This window comes from Elephantulus edwardii, unplaced genomic scaffold (assembly GCF_000299155.1).
Source record: "Elephantulus edwardii isolate Elephantulus edwardi_28Jun2011 unplaced genomic scaffold, EleEdw1.0 scaffold00126, whole genome shotgun sequence".
NCBI lineage: Eukaryota > Metazoa > Chordata > Mammalia > Macroscelidea > Macroscelididae > Elephantulus > Elephantulus edwardii.
In genome coordinates, this window is record NW_006399876.1 from 7,461,556 (window position 1) to 7,482,233 (window position 20,678).

The 20,678-nt window shown below is 59.6% G+C and overlaps 3 protein-coding genes across 3 annotated transcripts in view; 1 reads left to right on the forward strand and 2 right to left on the reverse strand.

The window, feature by feature from the left end:
* Positions 1 to 2,047: 2,047 nt before the first annotated feature.
* Positions 2,048 to 7,281, reverse strand: CARNS1 (carnosine synthase 1). Its single transcript, XM_006893260.1, has 8 exons — positions 6,957 to 7,281; positions 6,177 to 6,266; positions 5,435 to 5,922; positions 5,075 to 5,249; positions 4,901 to 4,986; positions 4,055 to 4,286; positions 3,693 to 3,973; positions 2,048 to 3,274 (listed from the first exon to the last, which is right to left on the reverse strand). The coding sequence occupies exons 1-8, from the start codon at positions 7,174 to 7,176 to the stop codon at positions 2,048 to 2,050; spliced, it is 2,799 nt and encodes a 932-aa protein (XP_006893322.1). The 5' UTR covers positions 7,177 to 7,281.
* Positions 7,282 to 12,713: 5,432 nt separating this feature from the next.
* Positions 12,714 to 17,300, reverse strand: TBC1D10C (TBC1 domain family, member 10C). The gene is made up of 9 exons (XM_006893259.1): positions 17,149 to 17,300; positions 16,379 to 16,478; positions 16,054 to 16,161; positions 15,866 to 15,972; positions 15,634 to 15,748; positions 15,016 to 15,081; positions 14,687 to 14,876; positions 13,339 to 13,493; positions 12,714 to 13,067 (listed from the first exon to the last, which is right to left on the reverse strand). The coding sequence occupies exons 1-9, from the start codon at positions 17,298 to 17,300 to the stop codon at positions 12,714 to 12,716; spliced, it is 1,347 nt and encodes a 448-aa protein (XP_006893321.1).
* A 1,592-nt stretch (positions 17,301 to 18,892) lies between these two features.
* Positions 18,893 to 20,678, forward strand: part of PPP1CA (protein phosphatase 1, catalytic subunit, alpha isozyme) — a 2,504-nt gene continuing 718 nt past the window's right edge. The window contains exons 1-5 of the mRNA XM_006893409.1: positions 18,893 to 18,947; positions 19,318 to 19,449; positions 19,574 to 19,804; positions 20,307 to 20,411; positions 20,568 to 20,674. Of these exons, the coding sequence (XP_006893471.1) occupies positions 18,893 to 18,947; positions 19,318 to 19,449; positions 19,574 to 19,804; positions 20,307 to 20,411; positions 20,568 to 20,674 (630 nt within the window). The remainder of the gene's footprint in view (positions 18,948 to 19,317; positions 19,450 to 19,573; positions 19,805 to 20,306; positions 20,412 to 20,567; positions 20,675 to 20,678) is intronic.

Below are 20,678 nucleotides of genomic sequence, written 5' to 3' on the forward strand. Positions count from 1 at the left end.
TGCCCTATCCTGTGCCATCTTCACACTGCTGGTCCATTGCTGCAGTCACTCTGTCAATCCACCCGGATGTGGGTCTTCCGCTCTTTCGCTAACCCTCTGCCTTTCTGAGCATCACATACCTCTCCAAGATACAACAGCCCCGCCTAGCAACATGCCGGAAGTATGTGAGGCAAAGCCTTATCTCTGCTTCCAAGGAACACTCTGGTTGCACTTTCTCCAAGACGTATTTGTTCTTTTGGAAGTCCATGGGATGCTCAGCTCTCTTCTCCAGCCATAGTAGCACCAGTCAATAAATCAAAAGGCAATTTTATTGGAAAAATCTACTGTCAAAGATATATCCAAAGTTCTAAAGTGCAAGGACTTCAGTTTAAAGACTAAGATGCGCCTGATCCAGGCCATCATATTTTCAATTGTTTCCTATGCATCTCAAAGTTGGACAGTGAATGACAGAAGAGTCGATGCCTTTGAATGGTGGTGCTGGTGAAGATTACTGAATATACCATGGATTGCCTAGAGAACAAACACATCTATCTTGAAGAAAGTGCTACCAGAGTGCTCTTTAGAGGCAAAGATTGTGAAATTCCATCTCACTTTCAATGGGCATAATATACTGGGAAAGGTAGCGGAAGAGAGGAAGACCCTCAACAAGATGGATTGACACAGTGATGACCACAGTGGGCTTGAACAGGACAGAGATCATGAAGATTACACAGGACAGAGAAAAGCTTAGTTAGCTCTGTTCACAGGGCTGCTATGCTGCTCATGGGGTCCAGTATACATATGTATATGTATACTATACGTATACGGAGGTATATGTACTCGACTCGATGGCACTTAATAACAGGTTCCAAGACTGCTATCTGGACATGCATTATAATAATAGAGGTTGGACGTGAGTGGTCAAAGCTCAGGGGTCTCCTGGCTTGCAGAGGATTATCTGCTTGGGTATGGCCTTCAGGATGTGATTCCTGGTCAAGGTCTACAACTTTCAGCTCAGCCTCGAAGGCTTGTGTGGTGGAAAGGATTGTCCTTGGCCTCAGATCCTGGTTGATTCCTGCCCACACCCTTGGTCGTCCAGCGTCTGGGTGAATCTAGAGGCATTATGCCAGTTCAGAGAACCTATTCGACTCCAGACACATCACTAGTTAATAATAAGTATTTATTTTGGGATTTGCGGAATGCCTATGTGCACAACTCTGCGCTTCTCAGAGACAGGAGTTCCTACAGCTGCTTCCCTGAAGGTGGAAAGACACGTAGGTCACTTCTCCAGTGTTAGGTCATGAGAGGTCAAAGCACTGAAGCTGGGGCGCAGCCACTGTACTTCCCCCAGGCTGACTCCAGGGGTTCACAATGGAGCCTTTAAGAGGAACCATCCATGTTCACGTGCCTCAGGGCCACAGAAGCCCAAAGGAGGCCTGGGAGCTGTGTGGGCACCTACGATTCAGTTAAAGCAGAAACCTGGACCTTCTCTGTGTATTTCTGCCCACTGTGGGGCGACCTTGGGGACAGCTGTTTTCCCCCTCTCATTTCTTCCTCACTGTCAAGTGGGGTTGAAGGTGATTGCATTAGGGTATCCGGGGAGAGGATCACTGCAGAGCCCTGGCCACCTGCTTCTACTGCTCAGACCAGATGAAGCGGGGAAGGTCATGGTCAAAATGCCTTGCCAGCATGCTCTGGAGCTATCCTAGAATTTGTTACCTGAGGAGGTGGGAGGAAGAGGGCAGAGGGTTTAGTTGAAGGTCTTCTTTGAGATTTGTCCAAGATTACGGAGTCACGTGGGGCAAGGACTGGACTGGGGCCCACTCCCACCTCCCATGGGTAAAGTGAGTCCCAGGCCTTAGTCTGGGTGCTAACCTGGAGCCTTTGGAAGGACAAGAGGGCCCTGTGACCTCCCCACTCCAGATCCCTCCTTCTGGGGTGCAAGAAGCCTGGTATCTGACACAGATCAGAGTGGCCAGCTGGGTGGGGCAGAGGTATGGGGAGAGAGGCAGGGAGAGGGGAGGGCACTATAACCGCTCCCCCAGCACTCTGTCCCCTGTTCCCAGCGCTATTTGAAGTGAGACAGAAAGTGGGCCACGGGGTAGTGCGGCCCATCGATGCCCAGGCCCTGGCAGAGGCCCAGCAAGCGGTGGCGGGCCTCGGCAGGACTGGCGCCCGCACAGGCCACATTGCAGTACGGCTCTTCGTACTCGCCGGGCACCAGGGCCTCCTCCAGCACGTTGAGACGCAGCACACCCCGGTCGTGCAGGGCCTGCAGGGCTTCGCGGCTGGCGGTGGAGCTCAGCGCCTGCAGGTGCTGGGACACCAGGCACATGATGCCCACCAGGTGGCCGCGGGCTCGCGGGTGGGCGGGCACGGCGGGCCGCAGGCCACAGGCCACCATGGCGGCAGCCAGCAGCAGGTCGACGCCGTAGAGCTCCAGGATCCAGTCCCTTAGGTAGAAGCCGCCCATGCGTGGGTTGATCTCAATGAGCCTTGGCCCTGCCTTGGTCACCTTGAGCTCCACGTTGAAGACCCCATCCAGCAGCCCGCAGCCCAGGCAGCAGCGGAAGGCCGCCTGAACCAGCTGAGCCTCCTGCTCCGGGGCCAGCCCGGTGGGCATGCAAGCTGCGGTCTCAGTGAAGCCGGGCAGCCGCGTGGGACCGTTGTCCGAGACAAAAGCCGCCAGCAGCTGCCCGCCAAACAGGATCAAGTCCACGTCGTGCTCAGTGCCTTCCACGAACTCCATCAGCAGCATGGCATTGCCCCAGCCCAGCCCGATGCCAGGGTGGTCCGCCTCACCTTGCAGGTCTCGGACGATCCGGGAAAAGTGCTCATGGCACTGCGATGCGTCCTCCACCAGCCGTACACCCACCGCACCTGCCCCAAACTCCAGCTTCATGACGCCCGGCAGAGGCACTTGGCGGACAGCCTGCTCCACGTCTGCCTCGCTTTGCAGCGGGCAGCAGGGCACGGCATGCAGGGCGGGCGCTGGCCATGGGGGGCCTCGGCGGCACAGCAGGTGCAGCTGGGTGCAGCTCTTCTGCTTGGCCAGGCGCATGGCGGCCGGCGGGCTGCAGGGCAGTCCTAGCTCCTGGCAGAGCAGGGCGGTGAGCACCAGGCAGTCGTCCCAGTAGGAGAAGCAACCATCGAGCTGCAAGCCGCGCGCCCGCACCAGATCAGCCAGCAGCCGGGCATTCTCCTCGTCCCTGCGGTGCTCCGTGACGTCGAAGTGAATGAAAGTGTGCACCAGCTGCGAGGCAAAGTGGTTGGGATCCGACTCCACCAGGTGCAGCTGCAGAAAACAGCCCCAGGAGGTCAGGGGTGCACGCCCCGCCCCGAGCTGCAAAGCCCCCGCCCATTCGCAGAGGCCCCGCCCATCTTGAGATCGTAATCGTGCACCGCGTTCCACCGGAACTTCATACTGATGCTGAACACACTGAATACACTCAGCATGCCCCGCCCCACCATCGTAGACCCGCCCCCAGGGCGCATGTCCCGCCCCATTCCTAGAGACCACGCCCTATCACCATAGACCACGCCCACTTAGAGACCTTCGTTGCGGCCCGAATCCCGCCGGAACACACGCCACTCAGTCAACATGCCCCGCCCCACCTGCGTAGGCCCACCTCCGCTGTGCATGCCCCGCCCCGTCCACATATGCCCCGCCCCCGACGCGCTCGCCCCGCTCCATCTGCACAGGCCACGCCCACCTTGAGTCCGTAATCTCGCGCTGCGTCCCATACAAACTTCTTGCTGACACCGCCTGCACCGACCAGCAGCAGCTGCTTGCCCTCCATGAGGCTGCGCCCCGAGCGCCGGAGCATGGTCTCCACGAGGGGCGCCGCCGCCGCCTCCTCGCCCACCACCCCCATACGCCGCGCGGCCCAGAGCCCCTCGAGCGCACCGCACGCCTCCAGGCACAGGCCGCTGTTCAGCTCCAGGGCCACGGGGAGCAGCTCGCGGCCGGACACCGTCAGTGCGAAGTCCACGCCTGGTGAGCGGGAGCGGGCTCAGCGCGGTGGGCCTGGCCCAGCCTCGGCTCCAGCCGCCCGTCCGTCTGCACTCCACTCACCCAGCACGTCGGTGCGGACGTGGCGTCCACCGCGCTGCTCGGCGCTCAGGCCGGCCTCCAGGGCCAGCACGGCGGCCAGCGCGGCCTCTGCCGCCGCCTTGACGCGCCGCCGCACGGCCTCCACCTGGGCCGCCTCGCGCAGGCCGCACTGGGCCAGGGCCACGTCCAGCGCCCGTGGCAGGGAGCTGTGATGCCGCAGCGGCCGGTCCGCACGGCCCACAGCACACACCACCTGCGCAGGGCACTACTCAGGGGCGCTGGCCCGAGGGAGGCGGAACCCCCAACAGACAGACGCGCACACACCTCCCCCAGCGCCATGTGCAGGCCCGCCTTCACGCTGATCTCCAAAAACTCCCTTCTCAGGTGGGACCAGCCCCCATGGCTACCCAGGCCCCTCGGAGTTCTACTCTTATGGAGCCCAGCTGGGGTTCCCTCTTGGTGCTCTTGCCGCCCTAGGGGCCTTGTCACCCTGTTGTACCCTAGCACTGCTCCCACCCTCTTCCCAGTTCCTCCTGGGGGCTCCTAGTCATGGACTTATCCAGCAGATCTTTCCCTAAAACTTCCTGGAACTCCTGGCTTGGAGCTTTTCCCCCAGAACTCCAAGAACCCTGGGTTGTTTGAGTACCCCTCAGCCCCTGCTTAGAGTAGCAATGGCAGGAAAGGAGGGAGGAAACAAAGTATTTTAGACCCAGGAGCCCCCACAAAAGGCAACTGACACCTCCGAGACTTCCTCCTCTCTCTGCCCCAGAGAACTGTTGGGGCCCTAGCAGGTGAGCGGGGTGGGGCTGGGCTGGGCTGGACTAGGCTGCGTCATACAAAGACTCACCTGGCCCAGGCCACACTCACCTTGCTCAGCAGAGGTCTGTCACCCTGGGTGCAACATACCACAGCACAGATGCGAACAGCCAGCTCAGGACCTGATGGGGGGTTATCTGAGGGGAGACCTGAAGCCTGAGTGCAGCCCCTGATAGCCAGGCACTAGGGCCCACCCTCACAACAGCTGGCCCAGGAGGCCCTCACCTGGGCTGGCCAGCCAGACAGGTGGACACACGGCCTCCACTAGGATGCTCTCCTCCTCCTCCAACTTTTCCATCATGGCCAGCACTGCATCCACCACAGCACCTAGTTCCGTCCTTGGGTGCAGACGTAGGACTTGCCTCCCACGCCAGCGCCAGCCACTGAGCTTCACAGCCACCTACAGAAGGGAGGGCAGAGGGGGCCTCCTCATCACCACCCCAGTGCTTACAGGCGGGGTATGTCAAAACTGAGGTCAGAGGGCCCACTGGGGCCACTTTCCTATCTGCACCTGGGTGGGAACCATCCCTGGGGATCGTCCTCTGGGTATTGGCCCAGGCCTCAGGATGAGCTGGGGCCTGTTACCTGCAGGGCATCCCCCAGGGCCTGGGAGTGCAGGAAGGCCCCCACTTCCTCCTTCACTAGGGCCTCCTGGCCCTCTTTGCAGCTCAGCTCCACCAGCCGAAGTCCAGGCCTGGCCTCCCCGCCCTGCAGCAGCCCCAGCGATTTGTAGGTGAAGGCCAGGGTAGCGGGCACGGCCACGCCCCCCTGTCGGGCCAGCAACCGCCTGGTCAGCAGCCGGTCCTCCAGCAGGCGGGCCAGCTCTGCTGAAGTGCCCCGGGGGCAGGCCAGGTCACGGGCCAGCTCTGCTGCCTCTCTACCCCAGCCAGGCCCTGGCCCCACGTCTGCCAGGAAGTAGGTGGCCTGGCGTGGGGGCACAAAGTTATCCAGGAATGTCAGGCCCCCTGGGTGGAAGCTCACAGCCTTGGAGACCAGCAGGGCTGCCTCACCCAGCTCCCCGGTCGCTGGCACCTTCGTCAGCCAAGCAGGGGACAGACAAAGGAGCATGTTTCCTGTGGGCAGAGGGAGACAGGCAGCTGGCCAGAAGGGGCCTAATGCCCCCAGGCCCCCACCTCTGGCTCAAGCCCCAAAAAGTGGGGGCAACTGTTCTCAGAACCCACCCCCACCCAGCGCAGGGCAACTGCCCACGGGAATGCAGGCAGTTGGCAGGACTGGTAGGTATTTTGAGATGTGGCTGAGGCAGGGCTGCCCTTTCTGTAGGAGCTGGCGGGGGAGGGAGGACTCCAGCAAGCACTCACACACTCACCCGGGCTCTGGACCCCACCCTCGAGCAGCACGGACAGGAAGGTGCTGGGGGATCCCAGAACGCACAGGGTCACCTCTGCCCCAGGGCGACCTCGAGGAGAACAGGACCCAACTCAGCAGGGGCTCTCCTGGTTATCTCCCAGTTCCCTTCCCCATCCCCCATCCTCATCCTTGGCCTCTGGTCCTTTTCAGGATGGGATGACAAGCATATGGAGACAGATGAAGCTGAGTGGGGTATAGGGAGCCTCTGTTCCCTCCCCACTGGAAAGCCAACTTTCTCCTCTTCCAGCTGCTCTGGGAGACACTGGAGATCGGACATCAGGAGATCTGGGTTCCGGTCTAGCGCTGCCTCTGGTTTTCTGTGTGCCCTTGGGGAAGTTACTGACCCCACTGTGCCTGTTTCCCAGTCTCTGCAATGGAACCAGCTTGGGCTCTCACGTATTCTAGCCCTTGTCCAAGCAAACTGTGGCCACCTGTTCCATGAGCAGTTAGAGCACGGAGGGCGTGTGGAGTGCCGATGCCACAGCTGCCTTCACAGCCATCCTAAAATCTTCCCTAAAACTTCAGAACCCAGCTTTCAAATCCCAGGACTGGACTCCTGGAGTGGGCATCTCTACTGGTGCCAGAGGCCCTTGGCCTTCCTGGGTTACTGGCCGTGCTGCCCAGCACAGAGGAGAGGCTACTCTTGGCAGGGAGCTCTCTGCCCCCTGGAAGGGGGCAGCCGACTGAGCTGAGGGCACCTCCCTCCTCCCCAGTGTGCCCTCCGTGGAGCCCTCAGCACCTGTGCGGGGCGCCTGGCTGCGGTCCTGGGTCTCCGGGAGGCCAGCGTGCTGCAGGCAGCTCTGAAGGAGGCTGTAGTAGTAGGCTGTCCAGGACCGGGCCTCAGCCCCCTCGGGGGAGCCCTTGCAATCCAGGTCCACATCCTGGCTCCAGGGGCCAGGGAGGGAGCCTGTGGGTGGCAGGCCAGACCCCCCTCCCCATGGGCCCTCCTCATCCTCCATGTCCTTGGAGCTCAGGGGACTGTCCCAGCTGGGACACAGTGGATCCAGAGAGAGCTGAGGTGGCAGAAGGGGTGGGTCTTGGGCGGACTGGGCAAGGAGACACACCAGGTCACTCTGGAGCCCAGGCCCTCCCCTGCCCTTCAACCCTGAGTTATGTTTGGGCCAGATATTGTCCAAAGGACCAGGAGAGATGGAGGGGGTTGGGGGTGGAGGCTTGTCACCAGGTCACACATGTGGGAGTGCTTTGTAAACTGTGAGCTGCTGTGTCCTGAAGCAGGCAGGCATCCGTGGCCTGCTGGTTGGACCATCAGGTCCCCCCCTCCCCCGACACCGGCCCTCCCTGGCTCAGTTCCCAGGGCAGTTGCTTGTCCGTCTAGTTCACTGGTGCAGTGCCACCACCCTAAGCTATGGCTGGCACACAGAAACCATTTCCCAAACGTTTATGAATGAAAAACTAGATAAATACTTAAAAACATTAATAACTCTGGGTTTCCCATGGTGCTACAGGCTTCAGTGGCCTGCTGATCCTCTTGAAGAGCCTAACTATTCCTGGAGGTCCCACTGTACAGCAGATCCTTTGCAAGGCTTGGGAACTGCAAAGGTGGGCTCCTTGTGTTCAGATGTTGCTCTCTGGGTGGAATCTCACCTTGGCTGCTTCTAAGACTTAAGATGATGGTCCTAGGCTGACACCACACAGGTGGCTGGAGGCTCCATGTGAGCACAGATGGGACGCTTATTCCTGACTGTCCCTGGCTTGGAGAGGGAGGACGGGTGGCTGGCCACGTGGCCACCTGGGGCTTGGGACGAGGTCTCTCTGGGCCCTTGGGTACCTAGCATCTATCTGCCCTGTTTTATCCTTGGATGCTGTGGCTTGGACCATGATCTCCTTGTCTGTTGAGGACAGTGTCTAGGGGCAGAGAAGTCTGGGCCTCAGAGTTGGACTTAAGTCCCAGCTTGCCAGCGTCAACCTCTGAACTTCTCTCTACTCTGCTTGATAGAGAGGCACCCTGCTGCGGTGTCCCCAAACCCAAGTGTTGTTACTTCCATGGTAGATGCTCAAGATGACTGGATGTGAAAGGAAATCAAAGGTGCCCGAGTCTCTGGGCTGGAGGGAAGACATGGAGGGCAGTAAGAAATGGGACAGGTGGTCAGGGGGCTGTGAGCTGGCCACAGCTGAGATGTCAGCACAGGACGGGCCCAAGATTAGGCTCTGACGCCATTGTTCTCGGGGCCCTCCCTCTGTCCCTGGTCTTGAGCCTCGAGGAGGGACAAGCGGAGACTCACCATCTTGCAGGTGGAGAGGCTGAGAGACTGATGGCCGAGACAGAGGGACAGAGAGATAAGAGAGGGAGTCAGGGCATCTGGGGCCCTACTCCACCACCCAGTCCTGAAGACTAGGGGAGGGACAGGTGGCCAGTACTGTGCCTGCAGCCTGTCCCGGCCAGAGTGTCCCAAGTCTGCCCTGCCCCCACCCCAGGAAGCAGAAGGATTTCTGCCCCCGGGACCTTAAGACCTTAAGAGCCCTGTAGCATGAGCTCACAGCTCCAGAGTTGCACAGGGCAGTCGGTGGGTGGGAGGGGTCGGGGTGGAGCACAGTCGCTCCAGGTAGGGTGGGTGTCTGTCCTCCCCAAGTATCGAGAGGCGGGGCTGGGGACTCCCGTGGGGCCAGTCTCAGGGTCCCAATCCTCGCGGCCCCTGCCCCGGCAGCCCCCCTCCCTGGCTCGCCCAGGCGGGGGGCCGGAGCCGGGGTACCTGCGGGTGGGCGCAGCGGCTAGGCGGGCGGTGGGGCTCCGCGGGCGAGCGGGCGGGCTGGCAGGCGGCAGGTGGCTGTCACAGCGGCGGCTGCACAGCGCAGCCTGGGCGGCACCGCCTTTTATAGCCGCGCGCGCGCGGGGCATGCCCAGTGGGCGCGGGCGGGGCGGCGGGGGTCAAGTTCAGCAGCCGCGGGTGATCAGACAGATTGCGCCCAGAACCGGCCTGGTTCCCTCCAGCCAACCCTGGCAGACTCCAAACTTGGGACACTGGTGGGGAGCCCAGCCAGGAGAGATGACAGCAGTGGAGGGAGTGAAGGATGGATGGAGGGATGAATGGATGGATGATGGATGGATGGAATTGTCAGAGACACCAAGTTGGGACCTAGGGCCAGGCACACATGAGGGCCATCTGAGAGGGTCCCAGACACAAATCTGGGGGAATAGAAGAGACAGAGCCTGGGCCCAGGGCAGATGATGGAGGCTGGAAGGGACGGGAGGGAGGGGGGCAGATAAGCCTGAGGCTGGAGCCCTCAGAGACTGGTACTAGGACCCGCCCTTGGGGGTGGAGTGGCCTTAGGAGCGGGTGACCGGTCACTGGGGAGCCTGCCCTTGGAACAGGTCCTGGGCCCACAGCGTGGCCCATGGCTTCCCCGCCCACAGTCACAGTTCTGAGCAATGATTCTCCAGGAAACAAATCCCTCTCCTGGTCCCCAAATCTATCTGTGGGGTCCTCTTGACAAGAGTAGGGGCTTCTCTGTACAATCTCACACCAAGACTTTCCCTGCAGGGAACCAGGAGGCACTGAGCACACAGCAATGTCACCTGTCCAGGAACACAGGGGTCAGCTGCACACTGAGGTCACACCCAAATCACCTGGTCCACCCCACCCTAGAAGCCTGCCTGGACCACAGGTTCACATCAAGAACCCCTTCCTGAGGTGTACCTCTCATCTGGGTTCCCATAGAGCTCTGACTGGGGGCCAGGGCACCTCCATTCTGGACCAGAGCCCCACCCTCCTATCTCATACAGACTGGCACCCGACATGTGTACCGTCCTGACTACTACTTCTTCCCTAATGGAATTGGACCCTCTGAACTATACTTTGTGATAAACTTGGGGAGGTCCCTGGGGGGCTGGGAATGAAGCCGGTCAGCCCACAGTCACTTGTTGCACTTGTGGTGGTGAGGGGCCAGCTTGGGGCACTTTCTGCAGCTGTGCTCAGAGGAGCCTCTGAGGTCCCAAACCACTGGATACTCCTAGGGCAGGGGAGGGACTTATCCAGGATCCCCTGTCTAGACCACACTCCCCACACACTTTCTGAGGCTTCTCTGAGCCCTTCCAGGCCCTAGTCCACACACAGCTTTCTCTGGAATTCTGTGCATGTCCCCACACCCCCAGATCCAGGTAGGTGGCCATGTAGGAGTGCCAGTTGGGCCCACAGGAGAGGATGCAGGGGCATTCCTGATGTTATCCAAAAAGCATGAGGTTTGTATTGTTAGGTGCTATTGAGTCAACTCTGACTCACAAGTGACCCTCCCTGTAAAGAACATATTGGACCTTCCTTCCCCTAAGCTGTGTCACGCTCAGTTTCTACCATGGAAAATCCCATTGTTGCAGTTGCTGTATTAATCTTTCTGAAGGTCTTCTCTCTTTTGCTCGCACTCTACTTGTCCAAGTGTAATGTCCTTTTCCCAGGGACTGGCGCCTCATGACAAATAAGATGAAGTTGCCCCATCCTGGCTTCTAAGGAGCACCCTGACTGCACTTTCTCCAAGGCAGATTTGTTCTTTGGACAGTCTGTGGGATATGGAATATTCTTTCCCAATACCAGAATTCAAAGACATCATTTCTTCTTTGATCTTCTTTATTTACTGCCAAACTTTCACATGCAGGAGAAGCAATTGAAAATACCATGGCTTGGATCAGGCACACCTTAGTCTTCACATTGACATCTTTGCTCTTCACCACTTTGGAGAGATCCATAAGAGCATGTTTCCCCAGTGCAGTACGTCCTTTGATTTCTTGACTGTTGCTACTATGGATGTAGATTGTGGATCCAAGCAAAATGAAATTGTTGGTAACTTCAGTCTTTTCTCCATTGTCATGATTTTTTCCCATTGGTCCATTGTCTTGATGTTCAAATATAATCTAGATTGATTGAAGGCTTTGATCCACATTGAAGTCTTTGATCTACAGCAAATGGTCCAAGTCATCTTCACTTTCTGCAAGCAAGGTTGTGTCGTCTACATAATGCAGATTGTTGATAAGTCTTCCTCCAATGCTGATGTGACATTCCTCTTCATCTAGTCCACCTTCTCTAATTATTGCTAGAATTATTTGACAAGGTTTGATTCCTAACAAGTTATCTAGGTTCTGATAAGTTCAGTTTCTTCCTCACAAAGCAAGAGTTGCGATGCACACTTCAGCTGAGTGTGGCTTATCACTGGAGGGCTGGGTGTTGGTCTTCAGACCTCCTCGCAGCTCAGGGCCCAGCCTGGAGTAGGAGGCCATAATTATCTGCTGACTGGGCACTGGATGCCCACCACCCTCTCCCCTGCCAACACACTCCCCTAAGCAGAATCTGTAGGTCAGGGTCTGTGAGCCCCGTGGTTCCGTCCCCGGGACCACAGAGATGCCACATAAACTTGTGCTTACTGAGTGGATTCCCGTAGGCTGTGTCCTTGCCACTAGGACATTCCAGATCCCCTGCCCTACTGTTGGGACACGCGGAAATGACCACGAAACCTGACAGTCACCACTGAAGCAAGGCGCCCTGCCCAATGTGGATGTGTTTCTGTACCACGCCCTGAAGAGCTACAATGAGGTCAGGGACATGGGTATCTGGGAATTGGCACTGGAGGGACACCCGCCACAGAACCAGCTTGTTGTCCTGGTGATGGCTCATGTCTCAAGCCCCCAGGTCCCCACGGGGGCAATTAGCTGTGTGGGCTGGAGTTTCTATGGAGGCAGTCCTGAGGGGGTGCAGCCGGGCTGAGGGAGGGGGCAAGGGCCGGCAGGGCCTTTCTCCTTTGTCCTGGGTATACTGGGCCTTTGTTCCTGCTCAACTCCCTCAGAGAGGCAGACCAGACCCATGAGTGGGGGTGTAAACTTAGGTTAGAGCCCCCTATACGGGGGAGCCCTGAACTAGCCTAGGAGGAGGGGAAGAAAAAGCAGAGAATGGGATGGGCCCCTGCTTTGGGCCCAGCATATCCCTGGGGAGCCACAGGTGCTGGCAGCACCACCCGCCCCAGAGTCTGGGTAGGCGCAGGTAAACACACCTTTCTGATAACCACAAGGCAGCCTCTTGGTGGCCATGGGTGGAGCTAGGGCAGAGTGTGGCTACGAGGGGAGGGAGGGGCTGAGGAGGGCAGGAATACAAGGGGGGGGGGGGAAGATGGGGAGGACAGGGCCACAAGGGGAAGAAAAGGAAAGAATGGGACAGACTAAGAGGAAGGTGAGGTGAGGGCGAGGCCGGTGGGAGGGCGGGAACTGGGGGCAAGAGTAGCATAGGGTCCATTGGATTCAACCCCCTGGATATGCTCAGTCAAACTTTATTCTAGGTTGGGGAACCCAGCTGGGCGACTTTAATGTCCTCAGGGACCTAGCTCCCTGGGCAGATGACGCTGATCCCAGCCAGCCCCTCCCTGTCCTTTCCTCCACCTTTGTGCCCCATGGGGTCAGGAATGAGTTTACCTGCCCTGCTGACCAGCTTAGGGGACGCTAAGCCCCACACATTGTGGGAGGCCCACCGTGGGGGTCTGCGCTCATGAGTCCAAGGAGCCCTCAAAAGCGAGTGTCCAGGAAAGAAGTGGAGCCCCGATGAGCTCTGGGGGGGCCTTCTAGAGGGGGACCCCGCGACCGAGTCAGGAGCCCATGGAACGTTTTGCCGCGGGTTTGGGGCTTTCGCCGAGGGGTCTTGGGTTCCTCTGGGGGCTGTACCACGATGCGGGGCACTTCGAGGCCCGGCCTGATGGCCCCTGGCACCCCTGCCAGCTGCTGGGCCTCAAAGATGGCTGCAGCCCCTGCTAGACGTGCCTGTGGCCGAGGTCGTGGTCCAGGTGATGTTGTGGGCAGCTGGCCCAGCTGGGCCCGCATCTCATGCTGCAGGTCGCGCTCCGACAATGCCACACTGTGCACCTATGGGAGAGGCAGGGGCCCGCTGGTGGTGAGGGGGTAGGAAACAATGACAGCCCCCACCCCTGGGGCGGGCCCAAGGGGCCAGGAAGTGGCTACGGTGGAGGGGCTGACAGATAACTCTCACAGGAGGAACCACTTGAAGACTGGGTTTTCTCCCCTGCAGCTCCGAGGACCTACTGAGCCTAGGTCCTGTTATCTTGTTCTGAGACTCTCTTTCCTCCAATTGCACAACAAGGGCTGGGATGTGGTAAAGGTGGGCAGGAACACCTACCTGGGACATGAAGACCTCCTCCTGTAGCTGAGATGGGGAAATGGTTCGAAGGGCACCCAGGGTCTCCAGGATCCCGGGGCAGGCCAGCCGCTGCTCAGCAGTGCCCAGCGCCAGCCGCACGAGTGTCAGCCCCACGCGGAACAACACCTTCACACCTGCAACCTGGGCTCCATCAAAGGGAAGCCAGCCCCGCCTCCCACCACACCTGAGGCCCCACCTGTCTGCAGCTCACCTCTACCTGGGACCAGGAGAAGGGACTGCATGAGTGCATGCTTGCACATGTACACCTGCAAACACAAGCACACCTACACACACAAGACCTGCGCACACACACAGTGTGTTCATGGGATCCTGGACCAGCGCCTGTCTCAGAGCCACAGAACCTTCCCCTGTCAGCCTCTGAGAGGCCTAATGACAACTGTGTCGCTGTTATTAAAGGAAGCCCGTGGCAGGGCTTGGCCACCTGGCTCCAAGCCTGCCCTCAGGCCCTCCCAAGGGGACAGCTGGGGCTGGCTGTGTACATGGCAGAGGTCAGTAAACGTACTCATGGGTTTCCACATCTCCAAGGTACAACCTGTGGACATTACAGATCAGAGTGACTGATGTACTGGAGGGGGGAGGTGGTGCCAGAGTCTCAGCTCAGCTACCGACACCCCCATCTTGTCCTGGTCCCAACATGCACCTCTCCAGCTTCCCATCTCTTCACATTCCATCCCTCTGCTGCCTGGGTCCTGCAGACAGCCTCCACCTGTCCAGGCTCCCTACAGAAAGGCGCCCTCCTTGGACCTGCCACAGACATGTCCTACAATCCTTGCCTCTGCCAAGTCCTGTCCCTGTTGGCACTATTTTATTTTCTCCTTGGCACCAGAGAAGCTCTATAAATATCTTGGTAATGTGCTTCTTGGCGCCTCCCATGCCTGCTAGAACGGAAGCCTCCATCCACAGGTGGTCTCAGCTCCCAGAGCCAGGCCTGGGCCTAATGAGAGGAGCACTCAGTAAAACCAAATTCAAGGACCTCCAGGTCTAGCTCCCCCACCGAGCCCTGTCTCATGCCACTCCACCCAGTGTTCCTGTCCCATGGGTCTCCTGTGAAAATGTGCCCTGGTCCATCCTCCTGTGGTGGGGGGACACTCTCCATTGCCGCCCTCAGGGGCCAGGAACGGGGGGTGGTGAGGATGGAATAAGTAAGTCCAACAGGTGAGCTATGACATCTCCAGTCACCATCACCAGCGGGCCCCTGGATTTGGGGCCCCAGGAGGGCCAAGGTGGGCAGTGGGAGAGCTGTGGGACCCCGAGCTGGGGCCCCGTGTGCCCCCAAGGCCCCCAGCCTGGCACGTGCCCCACTCACCCTCGCTGAGGAAGGCGTCCCAGATGCGTAGCACCGTGGGGAAGGGCAGGGACCGGGCAAAGAGGCACAGGAACCACTCCGGCAGGTAGAGCAGGGGCCCGACGCCCACCTGCTGCAGGTGCTTGTGCACTCGTGGGAGCAGCCTCCGCAGAAGGGCCGAGAACACCTGCGCGTCCAGCTGAACGGCCTCCTGCAGGTGGCGGTGTCAGCTTTCGCCTCAGCCAGTCCTCCTCGGCTCCCAGGCCCACACCCCTCCTGTCCAGTCCCCTCCTGGCCTCCTTAACCGCCCTACCCTGCTCTGTCCCCCTGCGCCCTATCCCACCTCTCACCATGTGGGGTCCGTAGTAGCCAGGGAGGTAGACCTCGCAGATCTGCACCAGGCACCAGAAGGCCTCCTGTGGGAATAACCAGGCTGTGAGGTCACCTCGAGGCCAGTGCAGGGCAAAGGAAAGGGCACAGGAGCCTGGGACGCAGGGCCACGCAGCCACCCTGACCCTGCTCAGTGGCAGGGAGAGCAGACAAGGTGCTGAATATGAAGGTACCAGGGCTGGCTCCCACTGGTCAAGGCTCGAGTGTCCCCACAGTTCACATCCTGCGTTTCTGGGGTCAGAGGTCATGGTTACAGGTTCAGAAGCAGGATTTAGAGATGGAGGTGACAAGGCCCGAGGGTCTGGGTCATTGGGGTAAGATCAGGGGTTAGGTGATTGGGATTGAAGACCCTCAAGGTGGGTGGTCATGACAGCTGGGTCCATGGGGACAGGGTTTGGGAATCTCAGGTCCCTGAGGTCAGTTTCTCCAGGGTTAGTGGTCAGGGAGTCCAAGGCTTGGGGTCACTAGGGTTGAGATCAAAGGCTTTGGATCCCTCAGGTCAGTATCTTTGGGGTTGGGGATCAGGGGTGCAGGGTCACTGGGGGCTGGGGCCCTGGCACAGGGCTGAGAACACTCACTTCTGGAGGCAGGTGCATGAGCAGAAGAGCGGCCACAGGGCCCTGGGCCTGGCAGTAGCCCTGCTCCGGCCGATACAGCGTGTAGGCCTTGAGTACCTCCAGGAGCCCCTGCTGCCTGTGCCAGAAAACCTCGTCAGGGCCAGTCCCCTCCTCAGGGAGCACCTTCCCTCTCGTGGGGCCTTAGCTCCCGTGGGATGCTGGAGTGGGGTCCCTGGGGCTCGCTGGCTCGTACCCGTGGCCCTGAGGTGACACAAACATCTCATGCAGAGGGAACTGGCGGTGCAGGTCCCTGCCAATGGTCTCCATCCACTGAGGGTCGCCGGGGGCTGAAGCCAGTTCCTGTGGGTGGGCAGGCAGGCCTGTGTGAGGGCTCAGCATGGATTGGGAATGGGAAGGCGGGATGCCGGTCACGTGCCTCACCTGGTAGGTCCTGGGGTTCTTCTGCTGACACACGTGAGCGCCGCACAGCAGCGGCCAGCAGCGGGCCCTCAAGGCCGAGGGGATACCTTTCCTGCACTGTATCTTCACCTGAGGGAGGGGTCCAGAGCTCCATGAAGCCAGGTGACCAGCCTCACCTGCCCCTACTGTCAACCCCAGATATGACTTTTTGGTGGGAAGGGACCCTTTTCTGTGGCAGAAAGCAAAGGGGGCCAACACTGGGTCACAGAAGAGATGAAACAAGAGTGACCAAGGCAGTGGGATTTAGACACGGTGGACTGAGTGGGGGACCCTCCATCCCTTTCACCTTCTTATATCGCCTGGACATGGTCTTCTCCCAGTGCGAGGTCATCTCCACCCACTTCATCTCCCGCTGTCGGATTAGGTCTGCTGAAGGGTGACCTGGGCTGGAGACACATGAAGAGGTAACCAGGTGCTGGCCAACTGTGCCTCGGTGCCCACACCTGCTACTGTCCACATTCCCTGGGTAAGACCAGCCCCTGCCCATGGCTGTCATGAGGACAGAAAAGGATGTGGCTCTGATGTGGGCGGAAACAGAAGAGACTGAAGCAGTACAGGAGGGTATATTGGGGGAGGGGCTGGCTGGCTTTCTCCCTCCTCCCCCGCCCCAGAACAAGAACAGAGAAGTCACAGGAGAGCTGGTGGACAGAGCTCTGGACTGGATGTCAGAGTCCTGAGTGTGAGAGTCAGGTCTCTGATGCGCTGTGTGACCTCCAGCAAGTGCCTCTCCGTCTCTGGATAGGTTTTCCTGTCTGTCCTTTCACGGGAAAGGGGAAGGAATAGTGTGGGCTGCAAGGATTGGACCTGAGATTACTGGGTCAGAGGTTAAAAGAGGAAGGATTCTCAGTCCCAGTGGTGTTATCCCTCAGAGGTTTAGGGAACAAGAAACATCCAGGGACCCCACGCAGTCATTTCCATTTTAGGGTTCACTTAGAGCTTGAGAAGAGATGGCATCTGAGCCCCATTCCCTGCAGCAAGACCCTCCCAGCATGCTTGATGGACTCAGCTCTCACATCCCATCCTAGATCCCAACCCCCACCCCCCACCCCCACTTACCCTGGCTCTGCTGAGCTACCACCAATGAAGCCATAGCGGTCAGCCTGGCGAAATGGACTGGGCCCACTCAGCTCGGAGTCAGACCCCAAAGAACTGGAGTCGTCCTGCAGCTCAGAAGGTTGCACCAGGTCCTCCCCCAGGGCCTGGGCCATGGCACCCCTGAGCCCAGATGCCACCGGCTGTAAGATGTGGGGAGAATTAATGAGAGAGGCAGTTCTGGGCCACCCTGGCATCCTGGGTCCCCGTCTGCCAGGCACTAGCCTCAGAGCTTGGATGTGAGGCTAGAGATGGCAGGTTTGGGGGAATCTCATTGAGGGCCCTGCATCTCCTCTTTTTTTAGGGGGAACTGGGCCCTGAAATGACAGAAAGGTCAGAGCTCTGTACAAAAACCCAGCCCCAGGCCCAGCCATTGTTCCCCCGCCAGCCCAGCTCACCTCCAGGCAGCACCTCACCTCCCCCTCTCACTTCCTCCTTAACCCCAGCTTCAGCAGCCTGCTGGGGGCCCCTCCCAAATGTGGGGGGGTAACCCTTCCTCTATGGGGCTCTTCCTGCTTGCCCTGGTGCCCCGCACCGCAGCACCCCTCCCACCTTCCCCAGACTGCTGAAAGGGGTTCCTTTGTCTGGTGTACGTACCCCAGCCCACTTCGAGGCTCCTGCGTGGAAGTTACCAAATTAAGGTTCCCGCAAGGATTAGGGGCTACTTACTGTTTGTACTTTACAAAGTGATTCTTTTTCTCCCCTACAGAATGCACGTGTGTTCTTTAACTGCGTCACTCACTAGGTAATTAGTGGGCCGCTAGAATATTCACTTAGTGAGCACCTGGTGCGCTGGGACCGGAACGGGCTTCACTCAAGCCTGGGGACAGTTGTGTCTGGGTTACGTCGGTGGCGGCGCGCTGCGGTGCAGAACACCCGCAGTGAAGGTGAGGTCAAACCAAAAGCCTCACCAAAGAGCCAAAGGCCCTTCAGTTCTGAGCGCAGGGCCCCGGATGGTGGAGCTTAACTGCCTCTTCCGGTTTCTAAGGCTATCATTTAACAAATTTTTTTTTTTAGTGTACCGTCAAATCAGATCTAACTTGTACAGGAGGAGATTGTCCCTTCTTCTCCAGCAGAACATCTGGTGGATTCAAACTGCTAACCTCTGGGATTGCAGTGCAGAGTCTTGCCACTAGGCCACCAGAGCTCGCCAAAGGTTGTCATTTTTCTGCAACTAGGCGGTCCCATCTTGCTCCCTGAGAAAATTACAGGGGTGGATTCAAGCTGTCCACCTTCCGGTTAGGAGTGCAGTCCTTAACCCACTGCACCACCATGGGTCCTTCCAACATGAAGTTAGCCCTTGCTTTTTCTGAGTTTCCAAATTTTCTGCACTTTCGGGACTTTGGGGAAGTGGCCACGGCTGGGGTTTGTCTCGGTGATTAACGGCTTGCACCAGTCTTCCTCCCCGGACAGAGCTGCATGGGCTTTGGAGTCTCTGAAAGTGAAAAAATCACTTCCCGGGATTCACCGACTCCTCGGGGGCCGGCCCCGGCCAGGCCCCGCCCCGCAAGGCCCCGCCCCCGCTGCACCGCGCCTCCCGTCCAGCAGGGGCGCTAGAGCGCGGGCTGCGTCCGGGGCGGTGTCCCGGGCGGGGCGGGGCGCGGGGGCGGGCCGGGCGGCGGAAAAAGCGTCAGGCCGGAAGGAGGCAGCGGGAGGGCGGGCGGCAGCAGCGGGCCCGGGGCTGCAGGGCCGGAGCGGCGGTGCCGCCATGTCCGACACCGAGAAACTCAACTTGGACTCTATCATCGGGCGCCTGCTGGAAGGTGGGCCGCGGCCCGGGGGGACAGCGCGCGCCGCGCCCTGGGCCCCCCCCGGAAGTGGTGCGCGGGCGGGCTCTGTCGCCCGGGGCCGGCCGAGCCTGGGTGGGGACGGCCTCGAACTCCGGGCCCGCTCCGCCTCCGGAGCAGCCCCTCTCCAGGGCGTGCGCTCTCGGGAGGGACCTGCGGCGCCCAGCCCGGGGAGGGGTCCTGAGCTCTCGGGGAGCGGGCACGGCGCCCGGCCACCCGCTGTTTAAGGTCCTAGGATAGTGGGGGTCCTGCCTTGGGGGGGCCGGAGACCCAGGGCAAGAAGGGGTTCCCCAGGACCACTCTCCTGTCCGAGCAGCCGGGGTCTTGACACCCCTTCTTTCTGCAGTGCAAGGCTCGCGTCCCGGGAAAAATGTCCAGCTGACGGAGAACGAGATCCGTGGATTGTGCCTCAAGTCCCGGGAGATCTTCCTGAGCCAGCCCATTCTTCTGGAGCTGGAGGCACCCCTCAAGATATGCGGTGAGCACCCTGAACAGTGACAGTGACGCGCCTGTTCCTGGGGTCCTTCTCGCTGGAGCCCGTCCCGGGGCCATGGGTTTGCTAGCTCCTGCATGTAGCCCTGACCTGCTGCCCTGGGTCGCAGGTGACATCCACGGCCAGTACTATGACCTCCTGCGGCTGTTCGAGTACGGTGGCTTCCCGCCAGAGAGCAACTACCTCTTCCTGGGGGACTATGTGGACCGGGGCAAGCAGTCCCTCGAGACCATCTGCCTGCTGCTGGCCTACAAGATCAAATACCCGGAAAACTTCTTTCTGCTCCGTGGGAACCACGAGTGCGCCAGCATCAACCGCATCTATGGCTTCTATGATGAGTGTGAGTGGCACCCTCAGCGGGCGGCAGTGGGGTCCTGGTAGACCCCACATTCAGCTCTGTGAGGGGAGGGCCCTGTTCAGTGCACAGCCACCCCACCCACGCTCCCTGTACAGACAGATGCATCCAGGAGCAGCCTGGAGTCTTGATGCTGTCCCCCAAGGCTCTGCCTGCTGACACCCCACCACGTTTGCCATCACTTGACCTTAGGATACCCACTTGGACCTTGATGGCTAGAAGCTGAGCTGAGCCCAGTCCGGTCTTGGCCCTGCTCAAAGGGGTGCAGCTGAGGAGGAAGTAACCAACTCTAAGGCTCTAGATTAAAACTTGGGGGGTCTCTGTGGCCCTGATGCTTTAAAATGTCTCCTTGGAAGGTAGTGGGCAGGGAGGGGTGGGACAGGTGTGAGGCCCCCTCTCCTCTCAGGTCTGGGTGGTGGGTTGAAACTTGGGCTGGGGGCGGGGTGTGGCAGGACCCTCCTCAGAGCCGCTGCCTTCCTCCAAGCAGGCAAGAGACGCTACAACATCAAACTGTGGAAAACGTTCACCGACTGCTTCAACTGCCTGCCCATCGCGGCCATTGTGGACGAGAAGATCTTTTGCTGCCACGGAGGTGAGGCGGGCGCTCCCTGGAAGGTGGCATCAGCTGCACTGCCCGGGGCGAAACGTGGCTCAGGAAAGACATGTTCCCTGTAGCGACAGCCTGGGTCCTGAGGAAGCTCCCTTACACCTGACTCCCTCTGGGGCTGCGCGCCTCTGCTTTCTGCAGAGTGGGCACAGGAGCGGGCAGGGACTGGGAAATGGCAGCGGGGCCTGGGCCTGCCTGGGCCCAGGAGTGCAGGGAGAGGGCCCGTGGCAAACTTGAGCTTGTCTGAGGTGC

Coding starts and splice junctions, on each gene's coding strand:
- TBC1D10C (XM_006893259.1), bottom strand. CDS start 17,300: ATGGCCCAGGCCCTGGGGGAGGACCTGGTGCAACCTTCTGAGCTGCAG. Junction 15,973..16,053: donor AGAACCCCAGGACCTACCAG/GTGAGGCACGTG, acceptor GCCCACCCACAG/GAACTGGCTTCAGCCCCCGG. Junction 13,494..14,686: donor GGACGCCTTCCTCAGCGAGG/GTGAGTGGGGCA, acceptor CCCAGGTTGCAG/GTGTGAAGGTGTTGTTCCGC.
- CARNS1 (XM_006893260.1), bottom strand. CDS start 7,176: ATGGAGGATGAGGAGGGCCCATGGGGAGGGGGGTCTGGCCTGCCACCC. Junction 4,987..5,074: donor TGTCTGGCTGGCCAGCCCAG/GTGAGGGCCTCC, acceptor GTCTCCCCTCAG/ATAACCCCCCATCAGGTCCT. Junction 3,275..3,692: donor CGCGAGATTACGGACTCAAG/GTGGGCGTGGCC, acceptor TGTTTTCTGCAG/CTGCACCTGGTGGAGTCGGA.